The following is a 22545-nucleotide window of genomic DNA, read 5'->3' as shown; positions in this document are numbered from 1 at the left end:
ATTAACTAAAAAATGAGTTAAGACTACGTAAAATGAAAGAAATAATCTTTGAGAGACACTTTGGCTTCACTTTTGAGGAGCAGTCATGTTTTCCATCTTTATGAACGGTTTAAGAGTTGAAAGTTTATCATTTATGTCCAGAGAGTCTTTTACTTTATAGGGTTTGATCTTCTTCTTGTAGAAACGAAAAACATTATCCAGCAGTTAGCAAAGTGTTTATTTTAGCCATCATCTTACATCGGATTCAGAGCTGTCCAGCTCGGCCAGTGTGGGCGCCTTGAGCAGCCGCTTCCTCTGGCAGAGCGGCTGCACGCCTCCACCTTGACTGGGTCCCTTGGTGCTGCCGGCCAGAGACTGGGTGCTGACAGCCAACTTCCTGGGAGCGTCGGGAGTGTCTGTGTGTCAAAGGGGGAACAGGAGAGGATTCAGGCGCCAACTTCACGAGTGAACCAGAACTGAGCTGTCTCCTTATCTGACCAGCTGGCCAGCGCAACTACGGCTTTCTTCATGATGTAAATATATGATACCACACAGAGTCAAAATACATAGACCACATGTAACAAGTTAGAGTTCTCCTAAAGCAAACAATGCTTAAAAAGTTTTGAGTACATTGGGTTACAGGGAACAAACTAGAATTTCCGCCATGTGGTTGTATGCCATCGCCAGCCAGTGCAGTTTCAGTTAAGGTGTTCTTGAGATATCGTGTTCACAAGACTGGGGCGGACAACCCGAAAGCATAATAAGTAACAATATAAAGTTAAAGCCAAAACAACAGATCACAGCGTAGATGTTCACGTGTATTTTACCTGAGCTTCGGAACAGGTCCTGAGGAGTGCTGATGCTTTTCCCTGCACCTGAAGAGGAGAAGAGAGAAGACAGTCTTCATCACGACCACACACACACACTAATTTCAAAGTCCCTAACAGCAGACTGGAACCACAGGAAGGGCACGACGACAGCAAGCATCTGTCAGAGCAGGTGGGAAGTGAGGGGCGACAGGGACACACAGGTGTTTTGTGCACAGCTGAGAATCCCAGAGGGAAGTGAAGATAAGACGATGAGCCACAACACAAAATATATATATATATTATTCTCACATGTCCGTCTGGATTAGGTGTCATGAACTGCAGAGCCACAACCAGACTCTTATCTGCTGGTCAACTGTTTATCTGAGTTGTTATGTAAGTTTTCATATTCCACAGTGAGAGCGGATTAGGGTGATGAGCAGGTCACACTGGCTGCAGACTGATGATCTGTGATTTCACTTTACTGGCTCTCACTCAACGACTCATCACCAAGACCACAGATAGTGACTGTGAGAAACTACTACACCAACAGCTTTTTAAACTCTTAATATAAACCGCTCATAACATGCTGAATATGCTGCTCTTTTGAAGCAGGGACTAAAGGGAATTTCTGATCCGAATGTGTCATCAAAAATAGCATTGGTTCTTTAGATGACGTTATCAAATCCTTATGACAGAGAAATATAACTGAGGCTTGATATTGTACAGTTCAGCCATAATACTTTATCATAAATAACTATAAATACAACCTTATATATATATATATATATAGAGCTTGAATTTATAAAATAAATATTATTTTTAATGTTGGTTATTCTGTAGTAGTATTTTTTTATCGATACATATCAGCAAATATAAACACCGCTCTAATCAGATTTGATATTTTATAGGGAGGTCATGTTTAAATTTCTGTCACACATTTAGTGTGTTTATTCTTATATTATTTTATCTGTGAAGCATTTTGTTACCATGTTTTGAGAAGTGCTACATAAATAAAAGATTTTATTAGTAGTAGTACATTTTTATCTGCCAAGCAATAAATCATTCGGGCTCTAATAAATACTATGACGACAATTTCACACAACCTGAGATAAAGTCGCACTCCCCTGACCCAGCTTTCCTTTTGGGTAGAGTATCTTTATGCATCACAGCATCTAACAAGTGACAGCAGTGTATCATACAACCAATTTCTATGACACAAGCATGAAATGAAAAGGGAGGAGTATGCGTGTTTGAATCAGGGAGGAGCAGGTGCCTTGACCTTAAAACATGAAACACAAAGGAGCGACAGTAGAGAGCACAACAGCTGATGTTCAACTTTACCTGATGAGTCAAAACTGTAAGACATGCTAAGAGGCCGCATGACTGGCACATACACCCGTGTTTGGAAAGAAAAATGGAGGAGGAGAGGAGGAAAAGAAAATCCACGAGAGTTAAAATGGATGGAAGTCAATGAGTCATCCAAGTTTACAAAACATCATTCAGAAAAGTAAAGTGTTCACCCACAGCACGTGAACTCCGACTTGCTTTCTGACAATTCCCATATTTTCTTAAAGCCAATTGCTTATGTTGGAATTGGCGATACTAGCATGAAATATAATCAAATAGAGATGAGGTTTTAATCTAATCTGCATGTAGTCATGTCTACTTCTACAACTTTTGCACCTCTCTATTGTCCAATAAAAACTGTGAATCCTTAAAAAAAAGGTAGTACTAAAGAATATACTTATATCAGCTTTTCAGACAGTATTCCGAGGGAACACATGTACCGTCTCCTACGTTTCTGATTACAAAACAACTGCTGCGTGTTTCCGTCCTTAAGCTCCCAACACAAGGCGTCTTGTGTACTGTAGAGGCACTGTACGGTACTGACTGCTGGATATTCTTGTTTTTATCTGATTAAAGTTTAAATGGTTAAACACATTATCTACATACCCACAGAGCCTCTCGTGCACTGCTGGGTTTCATCGAGAATACCACAAAGGCTGCATTACATAATGGATTCATTTTGACAAAAGGTCAACTGAGGAACTTTAGCAGAGCACATGAAGCTGTAGACACAGTCGGCCTTGTTTAAACACTGACACACCTGATTAGGTGAAGAGATCAACGTGGGGAGACAGCTGTTAGAGTAAATGTTAGAGTGTTGAAGTAAACAGAGTAATGATGGATGCAGTTAAGAGCAGTGAAGTCATGGTTAATGGGTTTCTTGCTTTGAGTGGAGCTTCCATGCAGTATGTAAACAGCCACAGTCCCATCCGAAACAACTGAGGCTTGTTTCTGATATGACAGATTAATTTGGGAGAATGAACAAAAAGAACCAGGAGAGTGTTTCCCTTCTATTCTTCAGGTTCAGGTGTGCCTGTGTGCTGGGATGTGTCGGTGTCTCACCCAGGCGAGTCCTGCGGATCATGTCCGGTGAGACGGGCCTGAGCTTCCTCTCAGCTTTGATGTCCTCCAGCAGGCGCTCGTGGAGGCTCCGGGGTCGCACCGGGTGGGGCTTCAGTTTACGGGCGGCAACCTGCCATGACAACAACACAAGTGAGTGCTCAGCGGCAATAACCAGGGACACCAAAATGAGATTTGCCCCCCCCCTCCCTCCCTCCTAACGGCCCTGAAAGACTGCATGTATTGTAACATCATGAATCAGATCAATCATTCTCTAAATGTTGCCAAACTAAAAATACACGAGATGTCAGAACTGTTGACGTAATTATAAACTTCGGTACAAAATGTTAAACTGGATGCTTGATAATTGACCAACGGGAACCGTTTAGTGGCACAGCGTGGTTTATTACTCACCGGGTTGAGAGGAGGTCTTGACCTGATGAATTCCAGAATAACCTCATGCGCGCTCTTCTTTAACCTCGGAGGGAGGTCTCCGTTCACCTGGGACGACAGTGGAAAAGAGGATATGGACAACGACTTATTAAAGAAAAAGGATCAATACATGCAACCATCTGTGATTTCAACTCCACGTGCAGGAGACGGGCTTAATTTGCATTTTGCCCCCAGCTCAAAAGAAAATCAATGTTTGTGGCGAGCCTGTGAGGGTTGATGAAATCCACACCATGACTTTCCGCAGCTTGTAACGCTGGGAGCGGATGTCGTCCATCAGCATTTCGTAGGGCGTGAGCTGGTACTCGATGGGCAGTGGGTTGTACTGGCGTTCCTGAACCTTCTTTAGCTTTACGCCGTCTCGCAGATCTCGCATCACCTGCACCCAGAACCGTGCCTGGAGGGACTTAAATAATTAATACAGTTTGCAGGAACGTGCAGCACACATGTAAGAAAATTACCAATGCATGGGTCACATAGTCAAATCCAGTGGTGTCTGGTGCAGCACTGTAGAGATCCTTCTTACCCAGTCAGCGTTTTGCAGGTCGTCGAGGTCTTTAACAGCTTCCTCCCGAGTCTCACCTTCCATTTTCCGGAGGTTCTAGAAAAGAAAAGGAACAGGAAATACATGAAAAAAAGAAATTAAAATGGTTTTCTACTGTTGTGACATGCAGTAACCACTAGCTGGAATTAAGTAAAGGTCAATGGTAAACTTCCAGCCGTCTGGTTAATTCCTCGATGGATGTTGTTTTGCAAGGGAATGTCGATATCAGTCTCATCCTATATTGACAGTTGTACCAGAGGGAAAAAGAGAAATCAATGACCAACTAATGAGTGCTATTAATGAGTCTGTCTGCCGAATCCTCAGTGTACGAGCCGGTTATTTAAAGTTCTACGACTGTTGCAGGCATCAAATCCACCTCCATGTGGACATGTGCATCCTGTTCATTATAGTCTGTAGCATGTGGTGACTCTGGACATGGTAACAAGCCCTCTGCTGTGTGTGTGTCTGTGCATGTATTTTAAAACACACTGTCACACCATCCTTTCACTTAATTTGTTTCCTACTGAAGGCACGAGTGTGTACTGACTAAGAGAGGTAGCCACTCTGACTCTATAATAGAGAAAAACTGTGTTCCTCATCTCAAACCAACTCTTCTTCATTCTTGTCTCCAGTTCAGCTCAGGTTAATCCAAAAATGTAATCAGTCATCATCTATGATATCGTCCAACGACAGACTTTCAAATCAAAATACAGAACGTCATGAGCATCTTTTCTTCTCATCATCTTTACATCTCCACACCCATGTTTCTGCTCAATCACATGATGCTGAGATGACTGATCTCTTCTGATATCTAAACATGTTGGTACAGTATTTGTCCTTCATCTTTCCATTTATTTATTTTTTTAAACCAGTAAAACTTAGCGTGGAGAACTACTGGCTTCAGTGTTTTTTCCTCAGGCAGGAAAGAAAAGGAGAAAAAACTAAACTAATCTGACAGAGGAAAGAAATGGTAAAGGACATTTACTCAGTTGAAAAAATGACACAAACTACAGGAAACACAGCTGAAAGAAAAGAGGGAGAAATGGACGTCATAGTGACAAAGAAGACTTTGAGAGCACTGAGAATTAGTTGACGACAACTAAGGGGATTGGATGGACGTATAAAAGTCTTTGTTTGTTCTATATGACTGTAGAAATTATATCAAAAAGTTAAAGAACTGTTTGATCATCCTCCTACATCCCAGCCATGTGTGATGGTGTGTACTGTTACTCATTAGCAATTATCCTGGAACATTCAGTGCTACAGGAAGAGCAGAGGGGCCCAGTCGCCTGGCAGTCCCCTCCTGTAAGCTGCTTTAACTGCTGTAATAATGTTACACTTGATCCAATAATCATATATTACATAAGAACGTTTACATGAATCATGCCTCCTGCTGTGGTCGCGGCCTGTGTGTTCATACTGTGCACTGATGCTACGACGTCTGACAAGTCATGTGGACACATCCAACACGAACCAGTCGATGCATGAGAGTTTCATATGATGTCTAGTTATAGGAAAGGTTTCCCCATCTGCTTTATGATGCACTTTTCATGGATACGCTAGCCCTAACCCTAACCCTTTTGTTGTTGTTCATTAAAATGATGTATTTTGCAAATTTGATTATAATGGAAACCTGTTTGATCACAACACATGATCATCATTGTAGCCAAAGAAAAATACCCAGAGCGGCTCAGGCTGCAGTTTTCTGCCGAACCCGACCGAGATCAAGATTAAACTAACCGAGCCCGAGGCTTTCGGATTATGAGAGAAAAGAGACTCAACGTGGTCAAAAATGATATGATTGAAGAATACGATTTACAAATGTATACAAAGATTTTTTGTCACTTTCATAAACGCATGTTTAAATCCACAAACCAATACCAAGCAATTTGTCCACATGTAGAGCAGCTTTGCAAATGTACACATCGCAAATTGAGGATATATTCATATTTTTCAAAAGGATTTTCTCAGGTGTAAAAGCTTCTTGAATGTGTTTATCTACAACATGTTAAAGGAGTGTAAACAGATCGAGCTGCTGAGCCTGGATCAGTTTTTGTGGGCTGTTGAGACACTTTACACTCTCCGCTACACACAGATTCACAAATGCACCCTGCATTTCAGCAATGGTGGAAAACTGGGTCATCTGGGCTTTCAGTGAATTTGTGTGTAATTTCAAAGTGGTGAAGATGTTTTTTCTAAAGAGACATTATAATTCGTCACGCCTCTATGAAAACTAATTTTGTGTGTCCGAACCCGACCAAAGCCTGGTGTTTTCCCCGATTACAGGGATGTGCAGAATAAAACAATAAAGTAGATGGACCAGCCAACGTGACCAAAACCCGAGCATCATTTTAAAATGTTTGAATCCAGCCCGAGTCTGTCGGGTCCCATTGGATAAACACTCCAATTCTCACACAGGTTTTTCTATTCTACGTGGTGCAACTCATTAAAATAAAGTCAAAGCAATAAGACTCTACTCTCTGTCATGTTTTTCTTCAATCTAACGATTTGAATTAATCATGTTAATTAAAAAAGCAAACTCCAACACATCTTGGTTGATTGTCTGAGACATTCTGCCTCAAGATCTCCACAGGGAGTCTCTCACTACTCATACTTCACTACTCCGGTAGCAATACTCTCATTTACAGGAATCAAATCGGCCAGCGGGCAGGCAGCGTGGTGCCAGATCATGTCTATTCGGATTTAAATCATCCCCAACAAGTCTCAGAGATGAAGAGTTCTCAGATGCCCTGAGCGGGCGGGGGGGGTCAGACAGGGACACCAACACAGTCTGGACCCTGTGGGCGTCCGCTGTTGTTATTTCTGGGCATGACTCTGGTATTTTCTTTTTCCAGCAATAAAAATCCTGTTTACCAAACAGATCCTAATTCGACAAATTTAAAAAAGAAAAAGAAAACAAGCAGACTGGTAAAATCCCAGAGACTAGGGTTTGGTCCTTCCTCAGATAATTTTTTCTCTTTCAATTTCTTTTGTATTATGACAGGTGTGTGATGTATAAACAGGTCCAACATTCTGAGTACGACTCATGGGAACTTTGGGAAGGAGAAAAAAATATTGAAAGCGAGTGTCTAAGTTTCTTTATATGTCTCAAAAAGGTGCAGATGACTCAGTGCACATGTCAGACTATAATCACTTGTCATGGCAAAAGAAAAGAAAGACTCAGATGGACAAGCAGATGGAATGGTTTGTTTTTCTGCTCGTCTGTGACGTATCTTCACCAGACTCCTCATTAACTTGCAGCGGTCAGAGGCCGGACTTTCTTACCTCTTTGGCATTCTTGATCTTTTCCAGAAAGGTGCGCAGCTCCCGGGTCTCGGCATAGAGAGCGCGGCACACGGCCTGGTAGTGACTGGGAGCGTCTGAAGGGCTGGGCAGGTGGGAAGAACATATCTGGAGGGGAAAAGAGCAGTTTGTGTGACCAACTATTTATTTACATCATAGAAAAAGAATATATACACACCAAAAACCATGCGCAAAGTTATTTTTTACAGATAAATATAATAATCCTAAAAACTTTTGTTTAATTGATTTAACAATCTGCATTTAGTCAATTTTCTGCCAAACCCAAATTGTATAAACAATAAAGTCACTACTTTAACAATTAAAGCAAAAGTTCATTCAGGGTGTGACTTAATCCACCTTTGTTTGTTTGATTGTGGAAGTAGGTGGTTCAAAATTATTTTATTTACTCTCTTTATTAAACATGGGTGTGGTTGGGCATAACATGCAATAAACCATTCTCTCATTCCATTTAATTGCCTGGTGCATCATGGTCATAATGATGATGAAAAAGATCTCTGCAGAGGAAACAGAACAATTGTATGTGTGCTCACCTTGTGCACCCGCCTCTGAAGCTGCATATTACTAATGGTGATAATAGGCCCATAGAATAATGGTGAGTATTGTTTCACGTGATACCATTTAAAAAAAAAAAAAGAATCGCCTGATTACTTCATTGAACGGTAAGTCAAATTAAAGTGGGTGTGAATCATCCAGTGAAAACGGGAAAAATGTTTGTGCCAAATTTCATGACAATGCATTCAGCAGATGTTGAAGCCCCAAGGGTCACCTGGTGGTGTCGCTAGATGGAAAGCCAGGGCGTCGACGTCGTCTCTCTTCTCCCCCCCCCATGAACATGAACACATCTAGAAAGTGTCATGGCGATCCATCGGCTTAACAATTCTACCATCCACAGATCAACACCACTCGTGCCGCTGTAACCTTTTCCTGTGTGTAGCAGAAAAACAGCCTGAACCGGATTTTCCAGTACAGCAGTACACCAGTACATGGTGTACGTGGCATCACCTGAACGCCATTTAAAAAGATCTGACCCTTATGATTTGCCTGTGATAATAAAAGGCTGCCTGCCACAGTAGTGGATGAGCAGCCAAACCAACTCCAGCGATAACGAAAGGAATAAACCGGACGAATGACATTTTTGGTGTTCCTCTGAAGGGCTTGGCGAGCCACAGGCACGTCTGACTCAGCAGAAAGTGTCTTCTTCATTGTCAATGAGAGGAAATTCCCACGTAAAACGACACCTGGGGAGTGAGAGTATTCGCCGACATGCTAATATTATATTCCTATCTGTGGTTTCTACCAAACACAATGTTATTCATCAAGCACAAAAACCTATGTATCGCCCCAAATAAATATAGGCCCAAAAGAAGTTTAACCGCAGCATGAGCTAATGTCACTACAGATGTGAGATCAAACTGATGTCTCCCTGTGCGTGACAATTTGTGAGCAATCATCAAGAACTAGATGTTTGGACAATAATCCGAACAATGAGCTGTGTTTTGACATCAACTCCAGAAGATGTTGGCACAATTGGGTCCCGACTTTCTGCAAAGTTTGCCTTTCACACATGAGCAACGCAGCAGGAGATTCTCCGCTCAACACAGAAACCTACGGAGAGTTCAGGGGAGGGGCGGCGCTCTCTTGACATCTTTGTCGATGTCTTCTTTACGTGAATGGCTCGGCTTTTTCATCCTGATATATTCGTTTTCTTTTAGTTTGTTTATTATTCTTCAGTTTTGCGTCCATTACGTGTAATAAACAACCCAATTTGGTTTCTCACATGGGCTCATTCAGACATTTTCCAGAGTTTTGCCTACGGGCTTGGTGGTAGAAACTCAGCTCCGGAGAATGTCAGGAGATTATGTGGAGTTCGGTGCACGTCTGAAACCAGCTTCAGATTGACAGCTCTGGTAAGAGGACGTTGGCCGATGGAGGCACTCCCTCAGTTTGCTCCACTTTACTAATGCACCACTCTGCACATTCACCAGCCAACTATTCCTGTCAACACCAGTCAGCTTCACGTCTCGCTGAACCCTCGTCGACCCAACCTGCCCCTGCCTGACACAACAGCAGCAGGCGAGGAAGGTCAGTCAGGAATGTCTCGTTGCCTAATCTGGCCATGTCATTATCAACATGTTGCAGACTACACTCAAAGAGAATCATTGTTGGGAGGAATTAGGGGCCAGCCCGGTGCCGCATTGGCAGCGAACAGACCAAACATTTATATCCTACACCAGGTTCATTATATGGAGGGAACACGCTGTGAAAGTTTCTGAGCCTAGCCCCCAAATACCAGCGTGTTTACACAGCTTTAATTACAAGTCTCATTCTGAAGCTACTCGGGGAATTTACAGCGTGACGGCCTCCATCAGGGAATTTTTTTTTGAGCTGGAGTGATAATGACATGTGGACGTACTGCTCTGTTTACAGACCTGACCTAAAAACATGCGGGTGGAAAAAGTGAGATCACTTTGGCAGAGCAACCTACCAAGATAATATCTCGATAGCCGCGAATGCTGCCGACTGTGCCGGTAGTGGAAGTGGAAACGAGCTCCTCTTCTTCTTCCTCCTCCTCCTCCCCTTCACACTCATCCTCCTCCTCAGTGGCCTCGTAGCCCTCGTCAGGACAGGGGTCGTTCTCCGTTTCTTCATTGTTGGTCATCATGTCGATCAGGCGCTCGAGCGGGGGGCTGAGTTCGCGCTCCTCATTTTCCTTGAGGCCGAAGTCCAGAGCTTTGTAGATCATGACGCCCAGTGAGTCGATTACCTGTAAAGAAGAAAAAAAAAAATATTGAAAATTTATTATTAAAACAGTTCCTCTGAATTGAGTTTCTAAAGTCTGTTTTTATGCGTTTTCTCTGCCCCTGCTGATCTGTAATCAATGGCACACCAGCACATTCTCATGGAGCAAACCAGACTTCACTGCAGCCCTGTTATGGTTAGATAAACAAGTCTACTGACAGTAAACTCCATTCACCTGAACAGACCGGAAGACGGGTCATGTGCCCATAGCAGATGTGAAACGAGGCCAGTGTTCCTCCAAACCGCCTGATTATTCCCATCATTTTGGGATGATTTCATTTTAATAACTGCTTCCCCTCATTAATAAGCCGGGTATGACCCATCACTTTCCGCAGCTTGATCCACCTCGTCTTAATGTCTCAAACTACCTCCGCGTCGCTGAGAGACAAAGCGGTTCTTTCACTACAGCATGTGTTCTCCGGATAGCTCCATTCAACCCATCCTCTCAAATCAAGTTTCAGATTCAGAATTCTTTCAAGTCTCTTGTCCTAAATGTACCTTTGAGCTCATCTCGCTTCAAGACATTTCGTTGGACGGGACAAATAACCCAAATTGTTCCATTATTCTGTAGACTTCAATCTGAGAACCTCGATTAAATCAACTAACCGATTAAAAGTGCTAGTATTCCTTGATGAGTGACAGCCTGGTGCTCCTTAGTACCATATTTGGCACCGCATGGCGTCACTGCAGGTCTAAATGTAGCAAAAACAAACGAAACCTTGAAGCTTTTGTGCGATGGCTTTTGTTTAAGGAAATTTAACGATCCCATCAGCGCAGCACAATGTGACTGGTTGTGTACTGTACGTTCTTATACTTAAAAAGAATGGAGCCACATTGTTGGAGAAGGGAGGCGTCTAAAAAAACAAAAACAGAGCCGATATGGGTGAAGTCGGTGTTGACGGGCACGGCTGGCTGCTCTCGGGTTTGGTGCTCGGCCGTGGGAATGCAGAGAGAGAGAGAGAGAGACAGAGGGTGTTGACTGAGCCGGTTTGGGGTTAATTACTTCAGCAACCAAGTGGTTTGTTTTCGTCATCCATAAACAACAGCTGTTCATGAGATAATAAATAAGCACAGCCTCCTTCAGGTTTGTGTTGATTGTCTTTCAGAGCATCCAGAGGGTAATTCAATGGTTCATTTATCTTTATAAAGAAAGGAAAAAAATAATTTCTTTACCTATAAAAGGAATAACAGTATCTTTTAAGAATACAAAGCTATAAATTCTGTAAATCCACTGATGTCACTCAACACTGAAGACACTTAAACAATTAAAGTTAGTCAGTCAATAATTTCATACTCATTACGAGAATCCCCATCTTTCCACTAAAACTGCTTTCAGAAAATTCGAGAGCTTTTCACTATAAGTCTTGTCCGTCCTTCTGCATGCTCTACCCAGGCACCAGCCCTTTCCTTAATGTTCTGGGCATTTTCCTGACGGCGTCTGACCCAAGGCTGCTGTAACTCATCCAATGTGAACGGCACAGGCTTGCTCTGTGTTTTTAGTGCTGTTGTCACAGTCTGACAGCGGGACAATAAAGACGATCCTGACAAACTACAAAGTTCTGCATCACCTGACTCAAAGAGCTACGTGCCGATCTTCTGCTTTGTTTGATCTAGAATGAAAAAGGTGAAACGTTATAAGTCACGTCTGAAACGGAGAGTTTGACCAGTTTCATGTCAGTACCGTTCAAGCTGCAGGGGCCTTTGAGTTGTAATGATGTATATAATCAAAAATAAACATGACATTTTAATTTATTCACAATTTTGCGTCTGGTCAGAACTGCTCAATACTAAACAGCAGTATATCATGTCTTTGGGCCAGTTGTTTCTGAGTTTGAGTCATCTTAGATTTAAACTCCACAATGTCTTCCAAAAAACAAAAAAAAAAACTTCTTTCTTAAAAATACCTAAACAATTTAAGTGACCAAACCCAACCAAATTCTCCAACTCTAATCTACTGATCCTAATCTCTTTGGGCAAAGATCAATGTTGTGGCGTTCTATGTTATCGTTTATCAACTGTCTGTGTGCGCGGCTGGTAATCCTGTTCCAGGGCTAAAATAAATATCCTATTCCTTAGTGTCTGATTATGTAACCTCATAATCCATCTGTGGGACAACATGCGCTGTGCGATAGTCGGGGAATGCTGCGGTGACAGACAATACAAGGGATCTCAGTCACATTTTCACAATAAACTATCGTCAGTGATGAAATATGGAAAATCATCAATCTATGTGCAATAAGTCAGTTGAATTAGTCTACATTTCCAAATCAGCAATATTTACTACACTAAATATTCCTGAGCATATTCAGACGCCAGTTGTTTGAATCCAGTTCTTTATAGTGAAGAATATTATTGAGACTCATTTGAGTTTATGTCTGAAGGAATGGGGAAAAACATCTGAAACAGGAAGGAGGGAAAAACAGGTTGATTTTCCAATTACACGTGATGATCTCATATGAAGACTTGTGACAGAAGAATGAGGAAAGGAGGTGAAGCAAAAGGCAGCGAGGCGGAAGAAGGCGTTGGAATGACTGTGCGGATTAAGAGTTGGGAAAGACGTCCAGAGAACCCACCGCTGGGTTTCAGGAACCGCTTGAGCCACTAATAGAAACTAGGCTCCACCTAGGTGAGGTGGAGGCTTGCCACAGAGGATGCAACACACGTACAGTGTATTTCCACCATAGGTTTCAGTCACCAACAGGTAACACAAAGTTTCCAACAGTTTTGAATGCTTCTTGTGAAATGAGGCAAGATGCATCATCTGGGTGTCGAAGCTGGAAAAACAATTTAATAAAATCAGTGATGACGCAGGTTTTTACCAGTTTACTAAATAAACGTGTAAATTCTACAAGTCCTCCTCATGAATGTGTCTCTTTCTGAATATGTCCATTCACAATATCCTCCAGCCTCCCTTCACTTTTCTCACGCTCCTCTAACACATTAAAAGATACTAGGCTCTCATACGACATCATGGCCCAGGGTCCGAAATGTGGTTTTCCCAACAGTGGCTTATATTATACTAGAGAATCTCTATTTTTCAGCCTGATGTCAGAGGGAGCGTGACAGGAATCGATGATTAAGATGAAGATACTCATGAATCACATTATTCTCCTGAAGGAACACATGAGGTCACGTTGAATCAAAATAGCTAAGTTTTGTGCCCAGTCTTAAACTGAAGTCTTGCTTTTCCTACTTCAGTGAAAAGGGGTCAAGTCTCAACACTGGACTTTTGATGACCGAACTAAAGAACGTGATGCATATAATTAAGGACATCTGTTCGGTCTGCTCTGAGGCCGAACAGATCACAGAGGCAAGCAGACGAGTTTGGTCACTGAGTATAAATTCTGACGATGGTTGTGGCTTGAGGCCCTGAGGCTGAGTGCTACTGTTGGAGGGAGGTTTTCTGTCTGTGCTTCAATCACAGCCAGAAATTATTTCGGTTCCAATGCAGCTTCACAAAATAAAGTCCAAGTAAAAAATGAAAAATGCAACAGCTCAATTTATAATTAACTAAATGTTGTGTTCGTCTCCAAGTTTAATTTAAAACTGCAACAACCAATAATCCTGAAACAATAAACTACAGATACATATGCATCTTCAGTTGTATACAATAGGTAATCAAACAGAACAAGGAGAGCACCCAGGATGGAAGAAGAACCAATGTGGCAACCAGTACACAGATGGGATAAGAATGAAGTGTTTGTGTAAAAGAGCTCAGTTTGTCAACTGTATAGCTGACATGTATACTTCCATGCTGTCAGCCAACATAACTGGTGAACTATGGGCAGCTTCAGATTTAAGGGACGGGGAGGGAGGTACAGCACTGAATTGCTGTTGTAAATATTATGAGCTCATATATTCATGCTTTGCAACCGGCCTGTTGCCTTTGGATTGTCACTGTGGCCAGCTGAGTTCACAAAGCAGTGGGATAAGCAGCCTTCAGCGTTTGATGCAGCAGTAGAGCAAAGCCACCACTCCACAGACCGTTACATAACCAGAGCTAAATCTAGAGGTTTCCACCACAATAGCAGATGCTCTGCCTCCCCCGGTCTGCAGCGTCGCCGTTTCCCTGTCTTTCGTGGACGGACAGAACACGATGCTGCTCTTTAAATATCTCCTCATGGTCACAGGCTGTGTGTTCCTTTCGTGGTCAAAAGCTGTTGAGTCGGCATCCAAGTCAATTGAAGTCAACTGGAAATGCTGAGGACTGAGAAAATGTCCCCATGGATTCAACATCCACCTATGATGTTACAGTGTCATCATTCGAAGCTATCAGTGTGATAGAGAAGGCTTTTGTTTATTTTTCTAAAAGACCCAACAGAGTCTACTTTATTTCACCACAGCCTTTAATTAATCTGCTGCAAAATAACCCAGTCCTCCCAATGGGTTTGTCTGAATTTTCGAAGTGGCTCTGAACATCACACAAATGTGATTGGCAGCTTTCATGACAAGGAGAAAATCTGTCTCCTTCAAACGAACCAATTTATCTCATTCCATTAACAACCCTTGACTTTCTAGCAGCTACTGCAAAACATCTCCAGTAAAAGATCCGATCACTCTGTAAACTTGGCCGACTAACAAAAGGAAATTCAACTCATGTCTCAGGCCTGACTGGACAAGAAGATAATGAGGAATACGTTTCTTCTGTTGTGGATATAAATAAATACCCCTGACTCAATTAGTTCAGATTACTCGATAATGTGGATTCCTTTGGGGTTCGGGCTTTCTGTGAATATGACTGTATAGACAGAAATTTAACCTCTGGGACTGTAATACGAACTGCACTGTGGATTTAAAGTAAAGCCGTCAATGTCACAAAAATCCATTGATGGATTAAGATAAAAGCAGAGTGTAACATAAAGAGGTCACTGGTACATGTCAGGCAGACAGGGATCAGATAGGGTGTCACCCCAGGGGTTGCTGTCTGAACTGAATCCACAAACAAGCAGCAAACTGACCCTGAAAAGAATCTGAGTGAAACTACATGAAAATCATCACTTTCCTCCTCTCAAAATGTGCAGTCTGACGTCAGGAAGGAGAGGAGGGAGAGCCAGTATTCGTGTAGAACGTAGACAGTACCGACCTTGTGTCCCGTTGAACAAAAGTGAAGCCAAAATATCGCAGATACGGATGCGGCCATCTTGTGATATTGGCGTCATTTGGGGCCATAGTCTGCGCAGTAGTGATAGCAATCGTGAGCCAGTCTCAGCGGTCAATCATGACATTTCACGACGTGTTTAATAGCATAATGACTTCTTACTGACCAACTCAATCAAAACTTAAGCTCCATTAGGATCCAATTCAAAATCCAAGGCTTCAACCCTGTGAATGGTGCCGGCCGACTAATTGTCTTGGAACTAAATTGCGCTACGCAGACCTGAGCAGATCTGGCAACCTGGAGAACCTGTAACAGGATACTACAGCTAATCTCACCTTAATCTTCAACTGTAGACAAACTGGGTTAATCTTGTGCTTGTGGGCTGCAGCAGAAGGTGCAAGTCTCACATGGAGTCTGGTTTCCAGTTGGAAATATTCAGCAACAATCACCAAAATAACAGCACGGCACCAAGAAGGAAAAGCTAACTCATGACCAGCCACCAGCTTTAATGTAATAAACCTAATCATAATCTTGTTGCACATCGCTGATGATTGTTCCAACACAAGTTCTTTGGTGTCAGTGAGCGGGAAAGTGGGTCAATTCCACACAAGCCAGTGATTAGCTGCCAAAGACTTGAGGGAGGCAGTGGCTGACTGGCCTGTTGGCTGACTCGCTGACACAAGAGACTGAGACACAACAAACCCTCCAGGCCAAAATGTGTGAAAGCATTGCTCTGCATTATTGCTGATGCTGATGAGCCAATATTAGCACTAAACACAGAGGTTCAACCATCAATGGGAATCTTCCACAAGGATGAACGCAAATGTCATGTCAGTTCATCAGAGATTTCCTGGTTATGCATCAGACGATCTCGCGACCCATCAGATATCCTCAGATCATGAATTAGCCTCTGGGGCAACGGCCAAGCCAATATTGTGGGACTTCCTGTGTAGACAATGGATACCCTTGATTTGCTCCTTACTGCGTTTGACAAGTTTATTTTATCACACAAGTCAAACCTTTCTCCAAAAAGAACACAAACAGCTTTTTGTAGGTGTCCGTACGACATTTTGGCCAAATTCTATTCACAGCCATCTGCATATGACTGAAGATAGATTAAAAAGCCAATAGCCAATGTATTTCAGTCAGTGGGTTCAGACTTGTTTGCTCTCCACATGGACTGTTTACCTGTGGGCAACCAATGCTCAAATGTGATTGGTCAAACTAGAAACAGATTGGGTCCTTTTCAGAGTTATGTTGATGTGGCAAGTGCAGGTTTGCACAAAGGGACTCGAGGAGGACTCTGAATTCCATCTTGACCACAACACTGGACCAACTGACAGACAGAGATTACCAGCCATATTGCCGTTGTTTGTTTTTTAGTGTGCATGGCAAACAACTGATTTAGAAACACAAGCCACTGCCTCACACCCGTGACAGGTTGTTATATCTGTACTTGAGCAACATACCAATCAATAAGACATAAAAACAAAAAAAATACTTAAAATAACCAAGGTGTGTCCATTACACAGTTGCCAAGAATTTATTTCCAAGGAACCGAACACGCCCTGTCCCGAGTTTCACAGCATGAGAACTGTTATCACGCGAGGCGCAGTCCAGCAGCAACTACCGTGGAAGACAAGGCCAATGTATGAGGTGAGAAAACACTCGTACTCAAACATTTTCATTCCAATGATTGCGTCGTCACAGTTCCGCCTTGAGATTTCACTCATGTTTCAACTGTCAGCTGACAGAGGAATTCTCTTTCCGACCGAGCCAAGCTAAAAAACACACATACTGTGCATGCCTGTGATCACAGCAAAAAGGAAAACAAACATGAAGGAGGACCAGACCACTCGGAGTTGACAGAGGACTCTGTGTAATTAGTCGGTGTACACATAAGGAAGCTTAAGAGAGCGACTTCTCCTCCCAACATTATATAGTGAACCTAGCTTTGCCTAATACACACTGGCCACATACTCCCCTCACGTGGTTTTGGTGCTGATGTTTGAGTGTGTGTTGAATTTTTTTTTTAAGTAATGCATTCATGAACTAAAAGAGGAGAAGAACAAAGATGGGCTCTCCTTTAAAGCACTCTTCTGCATTAGAGTGCAGCTCGCACAATAAGTACACAACAAAGTCGAGCGTGCCACTTGTAGTGAACTCACACATGAGCCTCCCAGGTCAGAGCTCAGTCTGTGGGTAAAAAATACGCAAAGGGATGCCCATGTACCGTGGCTAACCCCTTTGAACAGGTTAACTGATTTGTGATTGACTAAACTTTCTCTGCAGCTCCTGGAAGATGAGATTATGTTGAAGAATCGCCCCGCCCCCAACTCCAAAATTCTGTCAAGCCTCACCAAAATGGACGGACACTCATAGAAATCAGTCCATTACATTTACCAGATTTCCCCCCCAGCACCCCAACTCCCAATGTTTGAGAAAGTGAAAGTAAATTCCTGGATCTGCCCTTTTTATCTGCATCTACACAGAAATGGAATGGATTATTTCCTACAACATCCTTCCAACAAGTTTCATGGCAATCTGTTCTGTAGTCTTTGCATAATCCTGCTGACAAACAAACCAGTGAACCTAACCTGTTTATGGAGGTGAAAGTGCTTATCATGCATGTCTGTACTTAGACTGTACTGATGTGATGTACAAGCAATTCTCTATCAGTTCCTACAGATAAAATAGTCCCAACATACGAGAAAAATAATACCACCAGAATGTCTTCTTACACCAGCTCCATGCAGAGGAAACATTTTCCTCACGGCTCCTTCCAGTCTATTTGGGGTGCGAGTGCTCACTAATAGCATCAATGGTGGGAAAGCTGTGAAACTGTTTTGTCTCAGTCAGCGTGATCAGTGAACTAAATAATGCATCGACACCAAAACTTCAAGGTAATAAAAAAAAGCAGACGGCATTCTCTGTGTTGAGTGTTGCTGCTGGAATGCTGTTAATAGAAAACCGGCAAAACAGCTTCAGCAGCACTGAAACAGAAAACTCATTTTCTACCACTGATGGTTAAGTGACTGGAGGAACTCACCTCTAATGACGTGGGGGCCGATGTGTATTCATCTGTAATGACAGAACAGAGAAGGGATGATATTGACACTTATGAACAGGGATGATTATTAATTATGCATTTAGTTATGTAGTAATGGTAACAATCAACCAGGGAAACACCCAGTGAAAAAAAAAAACATGTGCTGTACAGTTGTGCGAGTCATCTTTCAATGAACAGACAGTCAACACACACACTGTTACAGAACATAAAAGATTGAACTTCTCCTGCTGCGAGTGAGAATGTAGCCACCCAGGAGCAGATGAAAAGCTGGAGCACATGATTACAGCACTACAGATGACTGTGAAACCAGGGAGTGAATAAATAATTGTGTTTTCTCTGCGAGCCGCCGCCTGAGCCAAAATGAAGTGTCAAAACCTGCCACTGGGGGCCAGTTGTATGGGACACACGTCGAAACCATTACGCGCTATCCATTATTACAACGATTACCTCATTCAAAATGGAAAGTAAAAAAATTAAGAAACAAATAACTCCATGAAAGTGACCTTTTAAGACTGAGACTGAATGTGGCCTCTTGGCTTTTACAAAAACCTAGGAACCTGTTTTTAGGTATTAATTGTTTATTACAAGGAACAAGATGGTAGTAACTAGTACTTACTTTACTTTAGTAGATATAAAACATATCAAATATAATGAAAAATCTAATATAATCAACCTGTCATGTAAGATTTTTATATAGTATAAAATGTATTGATTTTGCACACTTATTCAATTATTAAACCTCTACTAGATTTATTTTAACATTTGACGAGTTATCATGAGTAACTAACGATTTGAAGGTTGACTGTGAGAAAGAGTAACGTCAGGGGTGAAAGTACAAAGAGAGCCATAGATCTGTTTGTACTTTCACCAGTTCAAAGTGTAGAATCAGGGCATCTGGGAAGAAATGAGCTACTTTGGTCGGGTTTGGCATTTCCCTGAATGCTGAAACCATTGAGGTCTGAATTCCATCGGTTGAGGAAATGATTATGGTTTTCCAGTCCTGACAAGTTTTTTTTTTAAATGCAGAGCTTCAAAACTGAAGAAAATACAACTACAGTTTTCCTGTAGCTATTCTGTGCAGGTCTCCAGACATCAACCGTCGTGCTCCAACGCTCATCAGGGAAACACTGTGTCCTCTGTCCAAGCGCAGGAGAGATGTGGCGTGGCCAGGGCCCTCGTCTCTCATAGGAGAAAATAAATGGTAGCAGCCTATTTGGAGCAGAGCTCAGTGTCGCCCTCAGTCTGTTATTCAAAGAAAAACAAATCTAAATCTCTGCTGCTGGAAGGTTTAACAGGGAGTGTGAGCTATAGACCAAAGATAAAAATGGAAAGTTCTGACTCATCTATCAATGGCCTATAATCTAATAAACAAATAAGGACAAGAGGCTCCATCCTTACTTAAACCCTTTCAATGAGATAATTAACCACATTAACTGTACGAATATCATTTCAGTTAATATACAGCATGTTCCAAATCCACAAAAAGCCCTCCTGTAGGTATGAATCACTGAACATCTTGGGGTAAACAAGTTTCATCTTGATGCATCATTCCGGCTCCTTCCGGTCACGAGGAGTGGGAGTGAATACATTCTCTGACGGTCTTCATGTGAATTGATCTGACTGCAGCAGGAGCAGAGCATCGATAACACTGGACCTGGGCTCTGTGCTGCTTGTTTGTGGGATTCTCTGAGGTATGCACCACAAAAAGAGTGAATGCTTCCTTGTTTGCCGAGATTACTTGTAAATTGACCACAACAGCAGGGCAGAGAGGCTGCGGAGCTCGATCGCCGGTGGTCTGGGTGCCGGCCAAAGCATGATGACACATTTTCACTGAGTCATATATATGCAGGCCATACGTAGGTTGCATAAGCTTATATTTTCTGCTGGGGCAAGTAGTTTCTTTAAATCCGGCACTGAGTTGCTGGAGGCTTAATAAGACTCTGGTCTCGCTCATCGCCCAGGTTTAACAAGAATCAAGACGTGGCTAAGCTCACCCAAAACACACCAACAACTGGAGAGGCACGTTAGCTAACTTTCCCCAGTAATCTCTAAATCATCTGCAGTCAAATACTTTTAAAGCTGTGCCTCCAATCGTCACATTTGTCCTATTTTAGGCCGAGTGATGACACATGGGATGACAAGTCTGACGATTCTGTTTATACTGAAAGTGGGATTTCCACACATGGCAAACGTTTCTGGTTAGCTTGATACAGGGAGAAGAAGGAGAACCAGACTGAGACACTGGCTCGTGAGGGGAAGAAGAAAGCAGGTGGCTAATAGGTTCCAGAGAGAGAGCGAGAGCGAGAGAGAGAGAGAGAGAGAGAGAGAGAGAACGTTAACTCATGCCTGAGGCTCCACTGACTGCCAAAGTTCCTCCTCCCACACCAACCTTTATCTCTCACATATTAATGGAATGCAGTTGAAAGGGTGTGAGGCTCGGAGACATTGTGTTCACCTGGACTACACACCCAGCGCTGACGTAGAAGGTCACAGTCTTTGCTGGAGGCTCGAATAGACAATACACTTTCAATATTACATTATATTACACAAGAGCACCCTCGGTTTCGCTAATATCTGAGACTGGATTATACTAGATTTAGTAGGTTGGTCATTCTGTATCAAATAATAACACTTTTAGTGTGTTACAGATTTTAAATGAAATCTGTTTTTCTGATTAAGTCATATGAGAACCTTAAGGAACCGAAATTCCAAGCATATCGGATCACGATTAAAAGCTCAGTGTGTAAGATTTAGGTGAAAGGGATCTGTTGGCAAAAAAATTATATAAAGAAATCCTAGTGACGTTTTCACAAGTGTGTAATCATCTAAAATTGTATGAATTGTTTACTTTACCCTTGAATAGGCCCTTTATAATTGAATACTCTATATTAACATCTGGAGCGGGTTTCCTCTCCCTTTAATTGGGATCAGAGAAAGGTGGAATTTTGCTTACATATGCTTCTCATGTTACCATAACAGCAATACAAGATCTGTGACACTACCACCAAAAATGGGGTTATTTGACATGAGTTAAAGGTGCTCAGACATGTGACTTCAACTTCCACCACAGGCGTAAATCCATGCCGGGCAATTCTAAAAAGATTGATCCAAGAAAGTCACCAGAAATAAAACTGCTTTACAACATCCTCTGCGTGTTGTCAGGTTAACTAGAGCTACTTTTCTTTAGGGTCTATAATTGGCTTTGAAATGTCAGAACTCATGTTGACCCGGCAGTCCGCAAGGTAAAAGTTGTTCACCTTGCTGCCATAGAAGGTATAAAAAACTAACAAATATTCACATCTGAGAAGCTGGTACCACTGCAACTGTGCAATTTATACTCCCATTTCCTACTGATTCATTTATCTACTCAATAACTTCAGCTCTGCTGTGTATAGTTAAAGGTGGAACACAAACCATTCCTTCAGAACTTAGTGAATGAATTATATGCAGCATGAGTGCACGCTACCTTTGACCTCGAACGTGCATTTCCTCGTGTTCAACATCAGATGCTCACCCTGCTCTGAGTGTACCGGACGACTGACCCTTTACTCCACTAACAACAACAACAACCTGTGCGTCTGCATCTAAATGACACAAATAAACGGGGCTGTAAGCAGCAGTGACTCATCTGCATTTAGCATTTGTTTGGACCCCTATCGTTTCACTGCAGGCCAGTTCCTGGCTCCCGCGGTGCTCTGCGGTTCGAATGCATCACATGGTCCAATGTTTACTGAAGCTAACCGACCTGCTGCAGGAGCCGGATTTCAAACACGGGCCCAGAGCAGCCATACTGGAGCGTGTTCATCAGGCAAATATCAGATTATGTTTTGCGAACAGAGCCTGTCTGTTTTATAATGAGAAGATAACACAGCGTCCCTGGTGTTTGTTTATGCATATTATTATTCTTATGTTTCCCAGGAGCCATGTAGCGATGATCTACGATGTATTATTAACAAGCGCGTCTGTAAACACATTCACCACATGGCTGGAAGCAGACAGCCACAACAACATGGCCTCTTTGTGGGGATGCTCCACTCCTGGCCTGCGAGTGGAGGAGTCGGACGGA

At 42.4% G+C, this 22545-nt stretch overlaps 1 protein-coding gene across 6 annotated transcripts in view; it reads right to left on the bottom strand.

Moving 5' to 3' along the window:
* The window catches only part of spire1a (spire-type actin nucleation factor 1a), a 29541-nt gene that overhangs the window by 6345 nt on the left and 651 nt on the right, over positions 1–22545 (bottom strand). For 3 of the 6 annotated variants that reach the window (XM_062410289.1, XM_062410291.1, XM_062410292.1), the window contains exons 2-10: positions 18459–18490; positions 9998–10276; positions 7474–7599; positions 4171–4245; positions 3877–4050; positions 3609–3695; positions 3198–3327; positions 807–854; positions 238–395 (exon numbers count right to left, since the gene is read on the bottom strand). In XM_062410289.1, coding sequence (XP_062266273.1) covers positions 238–395; positions 807–854; positions 3198–3327; positions 3609–3695; positions 3877–4050; positions 4171–4245; positions 7474–7599; positions 9998–10276; positions 18459–18490 — 1109 coding nt within the window. The remainder of the gene's footprint in view (positions 1–237; positions 396–806; positions 855–3197; positions 3328–3608; positions 3696–3876; positions 4051–4170; positions 4246–7473; positions 7600–9997; positions 10277–18458; positions 18491–22545) is intronic. The other 3 variants (XM_062410290.1, XM_062410293.1, XM_062410295.1) reach the window with 1 other exon arrangement.

This window comes from Platichthys flesus, chromosome 17 (assembly GCF_949316205.1).
Source record: "Platichthys flesus chromosome 17, fPlaFle2.1, whole genome shotgun sequence".
NCBI classification, from domain to species: Eukaryota; Metazoa; Chordata; class Actinopteri; order Pleuronectiformes; family Pleuronectidae; genus Platichthys; species Platichthys flesus.
This window is presented reverse-complemented; position numbering and strand designations above follow the sequence as displayed.